Below are 19,194 nucleotides of genomic sequence, written 5' to 3'. Positions count from 1 at the left end.
CCTTTCTCCTCCAGACCCTCCCATTCTCCCCCAGACCCTCCCTTTCTACCGCAGACCCTTCCATTCTCCTCCAGACCCTCCCTTTCTCCTCCAGACCCTCCCTTCCTCCTCCAGACCCTCCCTTTCTACCCCAGACCCTCCCTTTCTACCCCAGACCCTCCCTTTCTGCTCCAGACCCTCCCATTCTCCTCCAGACCCTCCCATTCTCCTCCAGACCCTCCCATTCTCCCCCAGACCCTCCCTTTCTACCCCAGACCCTCCCATTCTCCCCAGACCCTCCCTTTCTACCCCAGACCCTTTCTCTCCCAGACCCTCCCATTCTCCCAGACCCTCCCATTCTCCTCCAGACCCTCCCATTCTCCTCCAGACCCTCCCTTTCTCCTCCAGACCCTCCCTTTCTCCTCCAGACCCTCCCTTTCTCCTCCAGACCCTCCCTTTCTCCTCCAGACCCTCCCTTCCTCCAGACCCTCGTATTCTCCTCCAGACCCCCCCTTTCTCCAGACCCTCCCATTCTACTCCAGAACCCCCCTTTCTCCTCCATACCCACCCATTCTCTCCCAGACCCTCCCATTCTCCTCCAGACCCTCCCATTCTCCCCCCAGACCCTCCCATTCTCCCCCCAGACCCTCCCATTCTCCCCCCAGACCCTCCCTTTCTCCCCCCAGACCCTCCCATTCTCCCCCCAGACCCTCCCATTCTCCCCCCAGACCCTCCCATTCTCCCCCCAGACCCTCCCATTCTCCTCCAGACCCTCCCTTTCTCCTCCAGACCCTCCTATTCTCCTCCAGACCCTCCCATTCTCCTCCAGACCCTCCCATTCTCCTCCAGACCCTCCCTTTCTCCTCCAGACCCTCCCATTCTCCTCCAGACCCCCCCATTCTCATCCAGACCCTCCCTTTCTCCTCCAGACCCTCCCTTTCTCCTCCAGACCCTCCCTTTCTCCAGACCCTCCCTTTCTCCTCCAGACCCTCCCTTTCTCCAGACCCTCCCTTTCTCCTCCAGACCCTCCCTTTCTCCTCCAGACCCTCCCATTCTCCCCCAGACCCTCCCTTTCTACCCCAGATCCTCCCATTCTCCTCCAGACCCTCCCATTCTCCCCCAGACCCTCCCTTTCTACCCCAGACCCTTCCATTCTCCTCCAGACCCTCCCATTCTCTCTCAGAACCTCCCATTCTCCCCCAGACCCTCCCATTCTCCCCCAGACCCTCCCATTCTCCCCCAGACCAACCCATTCTCCTCCAGACCCTCCCATTAAACTCCAGACCCTCCCATTCTCCTCCAGACCCTCCCTTTCTCCTCCAGACCCTCCCATTCTCCCCCAGACCCTCCCTTTCTACCCCAGACCCTTCCATTCTCCTCCAGACCCTCCCATTCTCCTCCAGACCCTCCCATTCTCCTCCAGACCCTCCCTTTCTCCTCCAGACCCTCCCTTTCTCCTCCAGACCCTCCCTTTCTCCTCCAGACCCTCCCTTTCTCCTCCAGACCCTCGTATTCTCCTCCAGACCCCCCCTTTCTCCAGACCCTCCCATTCTACTCCAGAACCCCCCTTTCTCCTCCATACCCACCCATTCTCTCCCAGACCCTCCCATTCACCTCCAGACCCTCCCATTCTCCCCCCAGACCCTCCCATTCTCCCCCAGACCCTCCCATTCTCCCCCCAGACCCTCCCATTCTCCCCCCAGACCCTCCCATTCTCCCCCCAGACCCTCCCATTCTCCCCCCAGACCCTCCCATTCTCCTCCAGACCCTCCCTTTCTCCTCCAGACCCTCCTATTCTCCTCCAGACCCTCCCATTCTCCTCCAGACCCTCCCATTCTCCTCCAGACCCTCCCATTCTCCTCCAGACCCTCCCTTTCTCCTCCAGACCCTCCCATTCTCCTCGACCCTCCCATTCTCCTCCAGACCCTCCCTTTCTCCTCCAGACCCTCCCATTCTCCCCCAGACCCTCCCATTCTCCTCCAGACCCTCCCTTTCTCCTCCAGACCCTCCCTTTCTCCTCCAGACCCTCCCTTTCTCCTCCAGATCCTCCATTCTCCTCCAGACCCTCCCTTTCTCCTCCAGACCCTCCCATTCTCCTCCAGACCCTCCCTTTCTCCTCCAGACCCTCCCATTCTCCTCCAGACCCTCCCTTTCTCCTCCAGACCCTCCCTTTCTCCTCCAGACCCTCCCATTCTCCTCCAGACCTTCCCATTCTCCTCCAGAACCCCCCTTTCTCCTCCAGACCCCCCCTTTCTCCTCCAGACCCTCCTATTGTCCTCGACCCCCCTTTATCCTCCAGACCTCCCTTTCTCCTCCAGACCCTCCCATTCTCCTCGACCCTCCCATTCTCCTCCAGACCCTCCCTTTCTCCTCCAGACCCTCCCTTTCTCCTCCAGACCCTCCCTTTCTCCTCCAGACCCTCCCATTCTCCTCCAGAACCTCCCATTCTCCTCCAGACCCTCCCTTTCTCCTCCAGACCCTCCCTTTCTCCTCCAGACCCTCCCATTCTCCTCCAGAACCCCCCTTTCTCCTCCAGACCCCCCCTTTCTCCTCCAGACCCTCCTATTCTCCTCGACCCCCCTTTATCCTCCAGACCCCCCTTTCTCCTCCAGACCCCCCCTTTCTCCTCCAGACCCCCCTTTCTCCTGCAGACCCCCCCTTTCTCCAGACCCTCCCATTCTCTCCCAGACCCTCCCTTTCTCCTCCATACCCTCCCGTTCTCCTCCAGACCCTCCCGTTCTCCTCCAGGCTCTCCCATCTTCCTCCAGACCCTCCCATCCTCCCCCAGACCCTCCCTTTCTCCCCCAGACCCTCCCTTTCTCCCCCAGACCCTCCCTTTCTCCTCCAGACCCTCCCTTTCTCCTCCAGACCCTCCTATTCTCCTCCAGACCCTCCCATTCTTCTCCAGACCCTCCCGTTCTCCTCCAGACCCTCCCTTTCTCCTCCAGACCCTCCCATTCTCCTCCAGACCCCCCCATTCTCATCCAGACCCTCCCTTTCTCCTCCAGACCCTCCCTTTCTCCTCCAGACCCTCCCTTTCTCCTCCAGACCCTCCCTTTCTCCAGACCCTCCCTTTCTCCTCCAGACCCTCCCTTTCTCCAGACCCTCCCTTTCTCCTCCAGACCCTCCCTTTCTCCTCCAGACCCTCCCATTCTCCCCCAGACCCTCCCTTTCTACCCCAGATCCTCCCATTCTCCTCCAGACCCTCCCATTCTCCCCCAGACCCTCCCTTTCTACCCCAGACCCTTCCATTCTCCTCCAGACCCTCCCATTCTCTCTCAGAACCTCCCATTCTCCCCCAGACCCTCCCATTCTCCCCCAGACCCTCCCATTCTCCCCCAGACCCTCCCATTCTCCCCCAGACCCACCCATTCTCCTCCAGACCCTCCCATTCAACTCCAGACCCTCCCATTCTCCTCCAGACCCTCCCTTTCTCCTCCAGACCCTCCCATTCTCCCCCAGACCCTCCCTTTCTACCCCAGACCCTTCCATTCTCCTCCAGACCCTCCCTTTCTCCTCCAGGCCCTCCCTTCCTCCTCCAGACCCTCCCTTTCTACCCCAGACCCTCCCTTTCTACCCCAGACCCTCCCTTTCTCCTCCAGACCCTCCCTTTCTCCTCCAGACCCTCCCATTCTCCTCCAGACCCTCCCATTCTCCTCCAGACCCTCCCATTCTCCCCCAGACCCTCCCTTTCTACCCCAGACCCTCCCATTCTCCCCAGACCCTCCCTTTCTACCCCAGACCCTTTCTCTCCCAGACCCTCCCATTCTCCCAGACCCTCCCATTCTCCTCCAGACCCTCCCATTCTCCTCCAGACCCTCCCTTTCTCCTCCAGACCCTCCCTTTCTCCTCCAGACCCTCCCTTTCTCCTCCAGACCCTCGTATTCTCCTCCAGACCCCCCCTTTCTCCAGACCCTCCCATTCTGCTCCAGAACCCCCCTTTCTCCTCCATACCCACCCATTCTCTCCCAGACCCTCCCATTCACCTCCAGACCCTCCCATTCTCCCCCCAGACCCTCCCATTCTCCCCCCAGACCCTCCCATTCTCCCCCCAGACCCTCCCATTCTCCCCCCAGACCCTCCCATTCTCCCCCCAGTCCCTCCCATTCTCCCCCCAGACCCTCCCATTCTCCCCCCAGACCCTCCCATTCTCCCCCCAGACCCTCCCATTCTCCCCCCAGACCCATTCTCCTCCAGACCCTCCCTTTCTCCTCCAGACCCTCCTATTCTCCTCCAGACCCTCCCATTCTCCTCCAGACCCTCCGATTCTCCTCCAGACCCTCCCTTTCTCCTCCAGACCCTCCCATTCTCCTCCAGACCCCCCCATTCTCATCCAGACCCTCCCTTTCTCCTCCAGACCCTCCCTTTCTCCTCCAGACCCTCCCTTTCTCCTCCAGACCCTCCCTTTCTCCAGACCCTCCCTTTCTCCTCCAGACCCTCCCTTTCTCCAGACCCTCCCTTTCTCCTCCAGACCCTGCCTTTCTCCTACAGACCCTCCCTTTCTCCCCCAGACCCTCCCTTTCTCCTCCAGACCCTCCCTTTCTCCTCCAGACCCTCCCATTCTCCTCCGGACCCTCCCTTTCTCCTCCAGACCCATTCTCCTCGACCCTCCCATTCTCCTCCAGACCCTCCCTTTCTCCTCCAGACCCTCCCATTCTCCCCCAGACCCTCCCATTCTCCTCCAGACCCTCCCTTTCTCCTCCAGACCCTCCCTTTCTCCTCCAGACCCTCCCTTTCTCCTCCAGATCCTCCATTCTCCTCCAGACCCTCCCTTTCTCCTCCAGACCCTCCCATTCTCCTCCAGACCCTCCCTTTCTCCTCCAGACCCTCCCATTCTCCTCCAGACCCTCCCTTTCTCCTCCAGACCCTCCCTTTCTCCTCCAGACCCTCCCATTCTCCTCCAGACCTTCCCATTCTCCTCCAGAACCCCCCTTTCTCCTCCAGACCCCCCCTTTCTCCTCCAGACCCTCCTATTCTCCTCGACCCCCCTTTATCCTCCAGACCTCCCTTTCTCCTCCAGACCCTCCCATTCTCCTCGACCCTCCCATTCTCCTCCAGACCCTCCCTTTCTCCTCCAGACCCTCCCTTTCTCCTCCAGACCCTCCCTTTCTCCTCCAGACCCTCCCATTCTCCTCCAGAACCTCCGATTCTCCTCCAGACCCTCCCTTTCTCCTCCAGACCCTCCCTTTCTCCTCCAGACCCTCCCTTTCTCCTCCAGATCCTCCATTCTCCTCCAGACCCTCCCATTCTCCTCCAGAACCCCCCTTTCTCCTCCAGACCCCCCCTTTCTCCTCCAGACCCTCCTATTCTCCTCGACCCCCCTTTATCCTCCAGACCCCCCTTTCTCCTCCAGACCCCCCCTTTCTCCTCCAGACCCCCCTTTCTCCTGCAGACCCCCCCTTTCTCCAGACCCTCCCATTCTCTCCCAGACCCTCCCTTTCTCCTCCATACCCTCCCGTTCTCCTCCAGACCCTCCCGTTCTCCTCCAGGCTCTCCCATCTTCCTCCAGACCCTCCCATCCTCCCCCAGACCCTCCCTTTCTCCCCCAGACCCTCCCTTTCTCCCCCAGACCCTCCCTTTCTCCCCCAGACCCTCCCATCCTCCCCCAGACCCTCCCTTTCTCCCCCAGACCCTCCCTTTCTCCCCCAGACCCTCCCTTTCTACCCCAGACCCTCCCTTTCTACCCCAGACCCTCCCTTTCTCCCCCAGACCAACACTGCCCAAGGCCGTGCTAGGCTTCCATTGCCATAACTCACTGATGTGAACCTGTACGTCTGTGGACTATGGGAGACATAAAAGCACCCGGAGGAAACCCTCACGGCCATGGGGAGAATACACAAACTCCTCACAGGCAGCAGGAGGGATCGAACCCCATTCCGTTCACTGCTCCGCCACACGAGCAGCGTGAGATCCTGATCGTGCCTCTCCTGTCTCCATGCAGCTGCTCCCTACTGGGTGAAGAAGTCCGAGGACGGCGTCTACGGCCCGGGGGAGAACGTGCTGCTGGACTGCGACGTGGAGGCGAAGCCGAAGGCAGTGATACGCTGGAGCATGAACGGGGTGCCTCTGAACGGTGAGCAGAGGGGCCGTGGCCCTTCGGCCCGACGGGTCCCTGCCGTCCAACCAACTGTAAGAGTTGGAATGTTATGGTGAGGCCGAATAAGGCGTTGGTGAGGCCAAATTTGGAGTATCGTGTGCAGTTTTGGTCACCAAATTACAGGAGGGAAATTAATAAGGTTGAAAGAGTGCAGAGAAGGTTTACAAGGATGTTACCAGGACTTGAGAAACTGAGTTACAGAGAAAGGTTGAACAGGTTAGAACATTATTCCCTGGAGCGTAGAAGAATGAGGGGAGACTTGATAGAGGTATATAAAATTATGATGGGTACAGATAGAGTGAATGCAAGCAGGCTTTTTCCACTGAAGCTAGGGAAGGAAAAAACCAGAGGACATGGGTTAAGGGTGAAGGGGGAAAAGTTTAAAGGGAACATTGGAGGGGGCTTCTTCACACAGAGAGTGGTGGGAGTGTGGAATGAGCTGCCAGATGAAGTGGTAAATGCGGGCTCTCTTTTAACATTTAAGAAAAACTGGGGTACATGGTTGAGAGGTGTATGGAGGGATCTGGTCCAGGTGCAGGTCAATGGTTAGTGGCAGAAAAATGGTTCGGCACAGCCAAGAAGGGCCAAAAGGCCTGTTTCTGTGCTGTAATGTTCTTATGGTTCTATGAGCCTGATACAGTAGGGTAACAACTGCTCCTGAACCTGGTGACATTGGACCTAAGGCTCCTGTACCTCCTGCCCGATGGTAGTAATGAGGAGAGAGCATGGTCCTTAAGGATAGAAGCTGCTTTTTGTGACAGCGATCCCTATGAATACACTTAGTGGTGGAGAGGAATTCACTAGTGATGGTCTGGCCAATATCCACCACTTCTTACAGACACTTTCATTCTTGGGAATTGGTGTTTCCATACCAGGCTGTGATGTAACCAGTCAGGAAACTTTCCATTGTGCATCTATCTAAGTTTGTCTGAGCAAACTTTTAGGAAAGCAGAGATCTGTCATGCCTTCTTTGCGATGGCACTCACATGCTGGTACCAGGACTGACCCTCTGATATGATAGTGCCAAAGGATTTAAAGTTACTGACTCCAATCTCCTAATGGCAGAGACAGACCCGGATCCACGGAGAAAGATATCGGGCAGCAGGGTCATCCTGACAGCAGTGAAGAAAGAGGACTCCGCCATCTATCAGTGTGAGGCAGAGAACAAGCACGGCACCCTGCTAGCAAACATCATCGTACAGGTCGTTGGTAAGCCAGGGCATCCAGTAAGCTCGCACATCTTTCCTGCATGCCATGCACTCCCCGTCTTCTGCAGACCCTTTTCAATCCATATCAGATACTCACAACCGAGTCATTCCCCGTCTCTCACTGAGACCCTGTCACTCCCTCTCCGTTACCCACACACCGAGTCTCTCCCCGTTTCTCACTGAGACCCTGTCTCTCCCTGTCTGTTACCCACACACCGAGTCACTCCCCGTCACTCACTGAGACCCTGTCACTCCCTCTCTGTTACCCACACACCCGTCTCTCACTGAGACCCTGTCTCTCCCTCTCTGTTACCCACACACCGAGTCACTCCCCGTCACTCACTGAGACCCTGTCACTCCCTGTCCGTTACCCACACATCGAGTCACTCCCCGTCACTCACTGAGACCCTGTCACTCCCTGTCCGTTACCCACACACCGAGTTACTCCCCGTTTCACACACAGACCCTGTCACTCCCTGTCCGTTACCCACACACCGAGTCACTCCCCGTTTCACACACAGACCCTGTCACTCCCTGTCCGTTACCCACACACCGAGTCACTCCCCGTTTCACACACAGACCCTGTCACTCCCTGTCCGTTACCCACACATCGAGTCACTCCCCGTTTCACACACAGACCCTGTCACTCCCTGTCTGTTACCCACACATCGAGTCACTCCCCGTCTCTCACTGAGACCCTGTCACTCCCTGTCTGTTACCCACACACCGAGTCACTCCCCGTCTCACACAGACCCTGTCACTCCCTGTCCGTTACCCACACACCGAGTCTCTCCCCGTCTCACTGAGACCCTGTCTCTCCCTCTCTGTTACCCACACGCCGAGTCACTCCCCATCTCTCACTGAGACCCTGTCACTCCCTGTCCATTACCCACACATGGAGTCACTCCCCGTCTCTCACTGAGACCCTGTCACTCCCTGTCCGTTACCCACACACCGAGTCACTCCCCGTCTCTCACTGAGACCCTGTCACACCCTGTCTGTTACCCACACACCGAGTTACTCCCCGTCTCTCACTGAGACCCTGTCACTCCCTCTCCGTTACCCACACACCGAGTCTCTCCCCGTCTCTCAACCAGACCCTGTCACTCCCTGTCTGTTACCCACACACCCGTCTCTCACTGAGACCCTGTCACTCCCTGTCTGTTACCCACACACCGAGTCACTCCCCGTCTCTCACTGAGACCCTGTCACTCCCTGTCTGTAACCCACACACCGAGTCACTCCCCATCTCTCAACCAGACCCTGTCACACCCTGTCCGTTACCCACACACCCGTCTCTCACTGAGACCCTGTCACTCCCTGTCTGTTACCCACACACCGAGTCACTCCCCGTCTCTCACACAGACCCTGTCACTCCCTGTCTGTTACCCACACATCGAGTCACTCCCCGTCTCTCAGTGAGACCCTGTCACTCCCTGTCTGTTACCCACACATCGAGTCTCTCCCCGTCTCTCACACAGACCCTGTCACTCCCTGTTACCCACACATCGAGTCACTCCCCGTCTCTCAGTGAGACCCTGTCACTCCCTGTCTATTACCCACACACCGAGTCTCTCCCCGTCTCACACAGACCCTGCCACTCCCTGTCTGTTACCCACACACCGAGTCTCTCCCCGTCTCACACAGACCCTGTCACTCCCTGTCCGTTACCCACACACCGAGTCTCTCCTCGTCTCTCACACAGACCCTGTCACTCCCTCTCCGTTACCCACACACCGAGTCAGTCCCCGTCTCTCACTGAGACCCTGTCACTCCCTCTCCGTTACCCACACACCGACTCACTCCCCGTCTCACACACAGACCCTGTCACTCCCTGTCTGTTACCCACACATCGAGTCTCTCCCCGTCTCTCACACAGACCCTGTCACTCCCTGTCTGTTACCCACACATCGAGTCTCTCCCCATCTCACACAGACCCTGTCACTCCCTGTCTGTTACCCACACACCGAGTCTCTCCCCGTCTCACACAGACCCTGTCACTCCCTGTCCGTTACCCACACACCGAGTCTCTCCCCGTCTCTCACACAGACCCTGTCACTCCCTCTCCGTTACCCACACACCGAGTCTCTCCCCGTCTCTCACACAGACCCTGTCACTCCCTCTCCGTTACCCACACACCGAGTCACTCCCCGTCTCTCACTGAGACCCTGTCACTCCCTGTCCGTTACCCACACACCGAGTCACTCCCTGTCTCTCACTGAGACCCTGTCACTCCCTTTCTTTCTAAATATTTTTCTTAATATTAGTAATATGGACAGAATACAAATGATATATTGATAAGAAATTACCAACATATAAATTCCATTGCATATGAAAAAAAACATACATAATTGTTACAATATAAATGAGTTTACCAAGACATAAGGCATAAAATATATGTATGAACATAGTAAGTCTAAATATTTCATAATATATGATATAAAGAAAACAGAAAAAAGAAAGAAAAAAAAACAAAAAAAAATATAATGCAAAACTAGCTAATCTAATCTAATAACTAATAACTGATATAGAAGAAAAAAGAAGCAAAAAAAAAGGGGGCTGTTTATAATATCTCACAAAAATAAGTATTCATCAATGCCGTCACTTCCGGTCCTCTCAACATACATAAGCTAAAAGCTGGGAAATCAAATGAACTTGGAACAGGGTGATATTACATCATATGAAAATGTTGAATAAATGGTCTCCATAACTTTTCAAATTTAATAGAAGTCTCAAAAGTACCACTTCTAATTTTTTCTAAATTTAAACATAACATAGTTTGAGAGAACCAATTAAATACAGTGGGAGGATTAATTTCTTTCCAATTCAACAATATAGATCTTCTAGCCATCAGAGTTAGAAATGCAATCATTCGACGGGCAGAAGAAGATAAATGCAGTGAGTCTAAGATTGGTAAACCAAAAATTGCAGTAATAGGATGAGGTTGTAAATCGATATTCAAAACCGCAGAAATAATATCAAAAATATCTTTCCAGTATCTCTCCAAAAATGAACAAGACCAAAACATATGAGTTAAAGACGCAATTTCAGATTGACATCTATCACAAATAGGACTAATATGAGAGTAAAAATGAGCTAATTTATCATTGGACATATGGGCCCTATGTACGACCTTAAATTGTATTAATGAATGTTTGGCACATAACGATGATGTATTAACTAATTGAAGAATTCTATCCCAATTCTCACTAGAAATACTAAGACTAAGCTCTCTTTCCCAATCCTTTTTAGTCTTATAAAGAGGCTCTGAATGTATCTTCATAATTATATTATAAAGTTTTGAAATAAGCCCTTTTTGAAAAGGGTCTAATTCAAATAAACTCTCCAAAATATCTGAAGGCACAAAATTTGGAAACGTAGAGAGTACAGAACTTAAAAAATGTCTAATCTGTAAATATCTAAAAAAATGAAATCTAGGCAAGTTATATTTGTTGGATAATTGCTCAAAAGACATGAAACAATTATCTAAAAATAAATCAGAAAATCTTAGTAATCCCTTAGTTTTCCAAGCCGAATAAGCTTGATCTATAATGGAAGGGTGAAAAAAACAATTAGATACAATAGGACTATTTAAAACGAATTGAGTCAACCCTCCCTGTCACTCCCTGTCTGTTACCCACACACCGACTCACTCCCCGTCTCACACAGACCCTGTCACTCCCTGTCCATTACCCACACACCGACTCACTCCCCGTCTCTCAACCGGACCCTGTCACTCCCTGTCCATTACCCACACACCGAGTCACTCCCCGTCAATCACTGAGACCCTGTCACTCCCTCTCCGTTACCCACACACCGAGTTACTCCCCGTTTCACACACAGACCCTGTCTCTCCCTCTCCGTTACCCACACACCGAGTCACTCCCCGTTTCACACACAGACCCTGTCACTCCCTGTCCGTTACCCACACATCGAGTCACTCCCTGTCTCACTGTCACACCCTGTCTGTTACCCACACACCGAGTTACTCCCCGTCTCTCACTGAGACCCTGTCTCTCCCTCTCCGTTACCCACACACCGACTCACTCCCCGTCTCTCACTGAGACCCTGTCACTCCCTCTCCGTTACCCACACATCGAGTCACTCCCCGTCTCACACAGACCCTGTCACTCCCTGTCCATTACCCACACACCGACTCACTCCCCGTCAATCACTGAGACCCTGTCACTCCCTCTCCGTTACCCACACACCGAGTCTCTCCCCGTCTCTCACTGAGACCCTGTCACTCCCTGTCTGTTACCCACACACCGACTCACTCCCCGTCTCTCACTGAGACCCTGTCACTCCCTGTCCGTTACCCACACACTGAGTCACTCCCCGTCTCTCACTGAGACCCTGTCACTCCCTCTCCGTTACCCACACACCGAGTCACTCCCCGTCTCACACAGACCCTGTCACTCCCTGTCCGTTACCCACACACTGAGTCACTCCCCGTCTCTCACTGAGACCCTGTCACTCCCTGTCCGTTACCCACACACCGAGTCACTCCCCGTCTCACTGTCACTCCCTGTCCGTTACCCACACACCGAGTCACTCCCCGTCTCACTGTCACTCCCTGTCCGTTACCCACACACCGAGTCACTCCCCGTCTCACACAGACCCTGTCACTCCCTGTCCATTACCCACACACCGACTCACTCCCCGTCTCTCAACCGGACCCTGTCACTCCCTGTCCGTTACCCACACACCGAGTCACTCCCCGTCTCACACAGACCCTGTCACTCCCTGTCCATTACCCACACACCGAGTCACTCCCCGTCTCTCAACCGGACCCTGTCACTCCCTGTCCGTTACCCACACATCGAGTCACTCCCCGTCTCTCACTGAGACCCTGTCACTCCCTGTCCGTTACCCACACACCGAGTCACTCCCCGTCAATCACTGAGACCCTGTCACTCCCTGTCTGTTACCCACACATCGAGTCACTCCCCGTCAATCACTGAGACCCTGTCACTCCCTGTCCGTTACCCACACACCGAGTCACTCCCCGTCAATCACTGAGACCCTGTCACTCCCTGTCCGTTACCCACACATCGAGTCACTCCCCGTCAATCACTGAGACCCTGTCACTCCCTGTCCGTTACCCACACATCGAGTCACTCCCCGTCAATCACTGAGACCCTGTCACTCCCTGTCCGTTACCCACACACCGAGTCACTCCCCGTCAATCACTGAGACCCTGTCACTCCCTGTCCGTTACCCACACACCGAGTCACTCCCCGTCAATCACTGAGACCCTGTTCCTCCCTGTGACAGTTCTGCTGTGAGTAGTTCTATCCCCAGCTGCCTGTGGGCTGGCGCAAACAATGTGTGTTCCCTCCGTGTGTTCCCAGAGCTTCCCGCTCAGATCCTCACCCCCTCCGACCAGGAATACCAGTTGGTGGAGAAGCAGACAGCATATCTGCACTGCAAGGCTTTCGGCGCTCCCACACCCAAAATCCAGTGGTAAGCGCTGGGGAGTGAGGGGTGGGGTGGGGACAGTATGTGGTGCGTGGGGAGGGGCAGAGTACCAGGTAGAAGCCTTTTTCCCCCAGTTTGGGTCTTGCAAATGTTTATGGACCAGCACACGAGCACGTATACACACACACACTCACACACACACAGACACACACACACACACACTCTCACACTCACACACACAGACACACACACACACACTCGCACACAGACACACACACTCACACACACACACAGACACACTGACACTCGCACACAGACACACACACACACACACTCGCACACAGACACACACACTCACGCACACACAGACACGCACACTCACGCACACACAGACACACACACACTCACACACACACAGACACACACACTCGCACACAGACACACACACACTCACACACACACACAGACACACTGACACTCGCACACAGACACACACACACACACACACACTCGCACACAGACACGCACACTCACGCACACACACAGACACACTGACACTCGCACACAGACACACACACACACACACACTCGCACACAGACACGCACACTCACGCACACACAGACACACACTCGCACACAGACACACACACACTCACACACACACAGACACACACACACACTCACACACAGACACACTGACACTCGCACACAGACACACACACACACACACTCGCACACAGACACGCACACTCACGCACACACAGACACGCACACTCACGCACACACAGACACACACACACTCACACACACAGACACACACACACACACTCGCACACAGACACACACAGACACACTGACACTCGCACACAGACACACACACACACACACACACTCGCACACAGACACGCACACTCACGCACACACACAGACACACTGACACTCGCACACAGACACACACACACACACACACACACTCGCACACAGACATGCACACTCACGCACACACAGACACACACTCGCACACAGACACACACACACACACACACACACACACACACACACACTCACACACTGACACTCGCACACAGACACACACACACACACACACACACACACACTGGCACACAGACACGCACACTCACGCACACACAAAGGCACATACAGAAATACACACAGATGGACTGATAAAGTAACCAACTAGACACTGTGGGGAAACACCAGCCAGGATTTGGTAGAGATACAAATGTGTATCACCTGGCAGGCATTAAAATGGAGTCCCCAAGGGGAGAGGAACAAGGGACATGGAGGTGAGATGTTGATACTGACGTTAGACGATGGGGGCATTTGCAGTTCACCCTCAGGAAACTGGCTCAGAACGGAGGACAATGGAGATAGAAGGACACACACGCACGCACACACACACAGATTTTCTTTATCCTGACAGAGTTGGTACAGGGGGTCAGAGAGGGAGATCTCTGCCAGGTAGGGAGGCAGTGGGGGTGACAGTGTTGTTGATTTGTGTTGGCTGCATTGTTGCGAGCGTCTCTACCGCTTTCCGTAGGAACAAGGAGGACATGCAGGCCGTCCTGCAGGACGTTCGCTACTTCCTCTACACGAACGGGACCTTGAGGATCGAGGATGTGCAGAAAATGGACGGGGGTATCTACACCTGCAATGCCTCGAATGGAATCGGCGAGGACAGTCTACTGACTGCCCTGCTCGTTAAAAGTAAGCACCCACACTCACGACGGCACCACAGATTCACCCATCCTCTGGCTAAAGAATCATCTCTGTTCTAAAAGAATGCCCCTGTTTTGAGGCTCCCCCACTAAGGGAAACATCCTCTCCACGTTTACTCCTCCGAGGCCTTCCGACATTCGATAGGTTTCAATGAGGTCACCCCTCATTCTTTTGAATTTCAGCGAGTACAGACCCAGAGCCGTCAGACACTTTTCAGAAGACAATCCTCCCAATTACTCAATCATCTTTGTGAACCTCCTTTGAACCCTCTCCAATGTTCTCAGATAAGGGGCCGAAAACTGCTCACAATACTCCAAGTGAGGCCTCACCAGTGTTTTACAAAGCCTGAACATTACATCCTGCTTTTATATTCTAAACTGCAGGTGTCCAGGGACAGCAGTGTCCTTCACACACCACCATACCCATCTAGCTGTCAAACGTAAGCACAGGCAATCTGTGTGACCCATGGTGTGTACATCAAAATTCACAATTATACAGGGGTAACACCGTCCTTCCCACACCCCCATTCCTGTTCAGCAAGTCTGCAAATCTTAAGCTTAAACATACGTGATCAACTTTGTGTCATCCGTCAATAACCTACATTTATGCATGGTTAAGGGTGAAGTACATTGCAAATTGATTCACTTTGAAAATTCAAACTTGAAGGCAGAATACAGGGTAAATGGCAGGATTCTTAGCAGTGTGGAGGAATGGAGAGATCTCTCGGAGCTACCTGTCAGAAGTTTGTGTGTTTTCCCCCAAACCCCATGGGTTTCCTCTGGGTCATCCCGGAGGAAAGACGTACATACCGGTTTGGTAGGTGAATTGGTCATTGTAAATTTTCCTGTGATTAGGCGATTTAACCAGGAATCTGTAATTCCCTTTGGTCCTCTGTAATACTGATACATCTGACTTTATCTTCTCCCTCTCAAGCTGCTGGGTGATTTCTGTCATATTATGATCACTGCCTCCTAAGGGTTCCTTTATCTTAAGCTTCCTAATCAAATTTGGGTCATTACATTACACCCAGTCCAGAATTACCTTTCCCCTACTGGACTCAACCACAAGCTGCCCTAAAAAGCCATCTCACAATTTCCCTCTCATGGGATCCAACACCAAGCTGATTTTCCCAATCTACCTGCATATTGAAATCCCCCTTGATTTTCTCAACATTGCCTTTTTTTACATAGAACGTAGAACAATACAGCACAGTACAGGCCCTTCGGCCCACAATGTTGGGCCGACCCTGCCTCCCCCTTAAATTCCTCCATATACCTGTCTAGTAGGCTCTTAAATTTCACGAGTGTATCTGCCTTCACTCAGGCAGTGCATTCCACGCACCAACCACTCTCTGAGTAAAAAACCTTCCTCTAATATCCCCCTTGAACTTCCCTCACCTTACCTTAAAGCTATGTCCTCTTGTACTGAGCAGTGGTGCCCTGGGGAAGAGGCGCTAGCTATCCACTCTTGTCTATTCCTCTTAATATCTTGTACACCTCTATCATGTCTCCTCTCATCCTCCTTCTCTCCAAAGAGTAAAGCCCTAGCTCCCTTAATCTCTGATCATAATGCATACTCTGTAAACCAGGCAGCATCCTGGTAAATCTCCTCTGTACCCTTTCCAATGCTTCCACATCCTTCCTATAGTGAGGCGACCAGAACTGGACACAGTACTCCAAGTGTGGCCTAACCGGAGTTTTATAGAGCTACATCATTACCCCGCGATTCTTAAACTCTATCCCTCGACTTATGAAAGCTAACACTCCATAAGCTTTCTTAATTACCCCGTGAAGCAACTTTCGGGGGCCTGTGGATATGTACCCCCAGATTCCTCTGCTCCTCCACACTACCAAGTATCCTGCCATTTACTTTGTACTCTGCCTTGGAGTTTGTCCTTCCAAAGTGTACCACCTCACACTTCTCTGGGTTGAACTCCATCTGCCACTTCTCAGCCCACTTCTGCATCCTATCAATGTCTCTCTGCAATCTTTGACAATCCTCTACACTATCCACAACACCACCAACCTTTGTGTCATCTGCAAACTTGCCAACCCACCCTTCTGCCCCCACATTCAGGTCGTTAATAAAAACCACGGAAAATAGAGGTCCCAGAACAGATCCTTGTGGGTCAGCACTAGTCACAACCCTCCAATCTGAATGTACTCCCTCCCCCAAGACCCTCCGCTTTCTGCAGGCAAGACAATTCTGAATCCACATGGCCAAACTTCCCTAGATCCCATGCCTTCTTTCTGAATAAGCCTACCGTGTGGAACCTTGTCAAATGCCTTACTAAAATCCATGTAGATCACATCCACTGCACTACCCTCATCTATATGCCTGGTCACCTTCTCAAAGAACTCTATCAGGCTTGTTAGACACGAAAGCCATGCTGACTGACCCTGATCAGACCATGATTCTCTAAATGCCCATAGATCTAAGAATCTTTTCCAACAGCTTTCCCACCACAGATGTAAGGCTCACTGGTCTATAATTACCCGGACTATCCCTATTACCTTTTTTGAACAAGGGGACAACATTCACCTCCCTCCAATCCTCGGGTACCATTCCCGTGGACAACGAGGACATAAAGATCCTAGCCAGAGGCTCAGCAATCTCTTCCCTCGCCTCGTGGAGCAGCCTGGGGAATATTCCGTCAGGCCCCGGGGACTTATCCGTCCTAATGTATTTTAACAACTCCAACACCTCCTCTCCCTTAAATCAACATGCTCCAGAACATCAACCTCACTCATATTGTCCTCACCATCATCAAGTTCCCCCTCAGTGGTGAATACCGAAGAGAAGTATTCATTGAGGACCTCGCTCACTTCCACAGCCTCCAGGCACATCTTCCCACCTTTATCTCTAATCGGTCCTACCTTCATTCCTGTCATCCTTTTGTTCTTCACATAATTGAAGAATGCCTTGGGGTTTTCCTTTACCCTACTCATCAAGGCCTTCTCATGCCCCCTTCTTGCTCTCCTCAGCTCCTCTTACACTCTTTTTCTATTTCCCATTGTAATTTGTAGCCCACATCCTGGCTACCGTTCGGAGGCCTGTGTGTAACTCCCATCAAGGTCTTTTTACCCTGGCAACTGCTTAACTCTCCTCACAAGGATTCTCCATCTTCTGATCCTACATCACCTACAAGCTTCCTGTATTTTTTTTAACAACGGTGCAGACCAACTATTGCTCTGAGCAGGAAATTATTACACAGCCTGAAAACTGCGCAGCACTTTAAATGTGTTTTTGCAATATGCATACTATGAATATTTAAAATGAAAATTGAAAAATCTCGTACTTTTGATTTTATTTATTAATTGACAGGTTTAATAAAATACAGCAGAACAAAACTACTTAATGTTTTCTGAACATTTTCTAGCTGTGTCCAATTCCACCTGCACAGCAACAAAGGCTACGTGCACAGGAGCGTTTCAGTCACTGCGCGATCGCCGTGAATCTCAGATCCTATGTCATCGCTTTCATCAGTTGGGGAATTGAGCTAATGTTGCAGGTCTGTAAGAGTGCTCCGTTCTGGTTGCCTCGTTATAGAGTGGATGGAGAAAGGGTGCAGAGCAGATTTTCCAGGCTGCTTTCTGGATTACAGAGCACGTCTTCTGAGGATGGGTTGAGCGAGTTAGGGCTTTTCTCTTTGAAACATCTCTAGAGGATGAGAGGTGACTCGAAGGACGCGTACAAGATGATAAGAGGCTTAGATAGAGTAGGGAGTCAGAGGTTTCTTCCCGAGGTGGAAGTGGTTAACATGAGGGGGCATAACTTTAAGGTGATGGGGAAAAGTTTAAGGGGGTTGTCAGAGGTAGGTCTCTTACACAGAGATTGGCAGACGTATGGAGTACCCTACCGGATACATGAGAGACATTGAGGAGACACTTGGGTAGACACATGGATGGTGGACTAAGTGTGAGGGAAAGGTTAGACTGATCTTGGAGTAGGTTTATCTGTCAGCACCACTGAAGGACCTGTACTGTTCAGTGTTCAGTGATCTAGGCTGTCCTCCACACACACACTCCAGGCCCTCTTTAGCTGTGCTACAAATGTTAAAAGTAAGGACGTGAAGATGTATTCCTTGCAGTACTGTGTCCAAATTTGGTCACCCTGTTACAGGAATTGTGTGGTGGGGTGGAGATATGTCTACCAAAGGAGGTGTAAGGCGCTCGTTCTTGAGTGGCCTTTATCTTCTGGTGTTATGGTAGGAGACGTAGAGAGGTTGAGTAGGAATGCCAGGGGTTCGCCTTGGCTCATGTTGAGACGCTGTCACTATTAGATCCCATCCAGAGTCTGGGTGAACCTTCACCCTGTAGAGAGACCATGAGACAGAGGAGCAGAACGAGGCCATTCAGCCCATCCAGTCGCTCTGCCATTTGATCATGACTGATTTTTATTTATTTCAAAAAGAGGCCTCTCAGTCCTGACTACTGTGCCCACCCAGCTGGAGCCAATTTCCTGTGTTCAGCCCATATTCCTCTAAATCCCACCTATACGAATGCTTCTTAAATTATACTGTTGTACCGGTCTCCGGCAGCTTGTACTCACAACCCTTTGTTTTAGTAAATTTCCCTCAGATCCTTTTAAAACCTTTCCTCTCAACCTATGCACCCTCACTTTGGAGTCCCCTACCCTGGGGGAAAAAGCTGCTGCCATCCACCATATCTATGCCTTTCATAGTTTTAAACACTTTTATAATTTGACCCTCATTCTCCAGTGTTCGAGGTAAAAAGACACAGCCTGGCC

The 19,194-nt window shown here is 52.6% G+C and overlaps 1 protein-coding gene across 1 annotated transcript in view; it reads left to right on the top strand.

The window, feature by feature from the left end:
* Positions 1-19,194, top strand: part of LOC132380724 (neural cell adhesion molecule L1-like) — a 354,989-nt gene that overhangs the window by 259,311 nt on the left and 76,484 nt on the right. Inside the window, exons 11-14 of the mRNA XM_059949714.1 lie at positions 5,921-6,052; positions 7,142-7,285; positions 12,639-12,750; positions 14,267-14,433. Coding sequence (XP_059805697.1) covers positions 5,921-6,052; positions 7,142-7,285; positions 12,639-12,750; positions 14,267-14,433 — 555 coding nt within the window. The remainder of the gene's footprint in view (positions 1-5,920; positions 6,053-7,141; positions 7,286-12,638; positions 12,751-14,266; positions 14,434-19,194) is intronic.

The sequence above is a fragment of the Hypanus sabinus genome, chromosome 24 (assembly GCF_030144855.1).
Source record: "Hypanus sabinus isolate sHypSab1 chromosome 24, sHypSab1.hap1, whole genome shotgun sequence".
In the NCBI taxonomy this organism is placed as follows: domain Eukaryota; kingdom Metazoa; phylum Chordata; class Chondrichthyes; order Myliobatiformes; family Dasyatidae; genus Hypanus; species Hypanus sabinus.
Note: the sequence above shows the minus strand (reverse complement) of the source record. Positions and strands in the feature narration are given on the sequence as shown.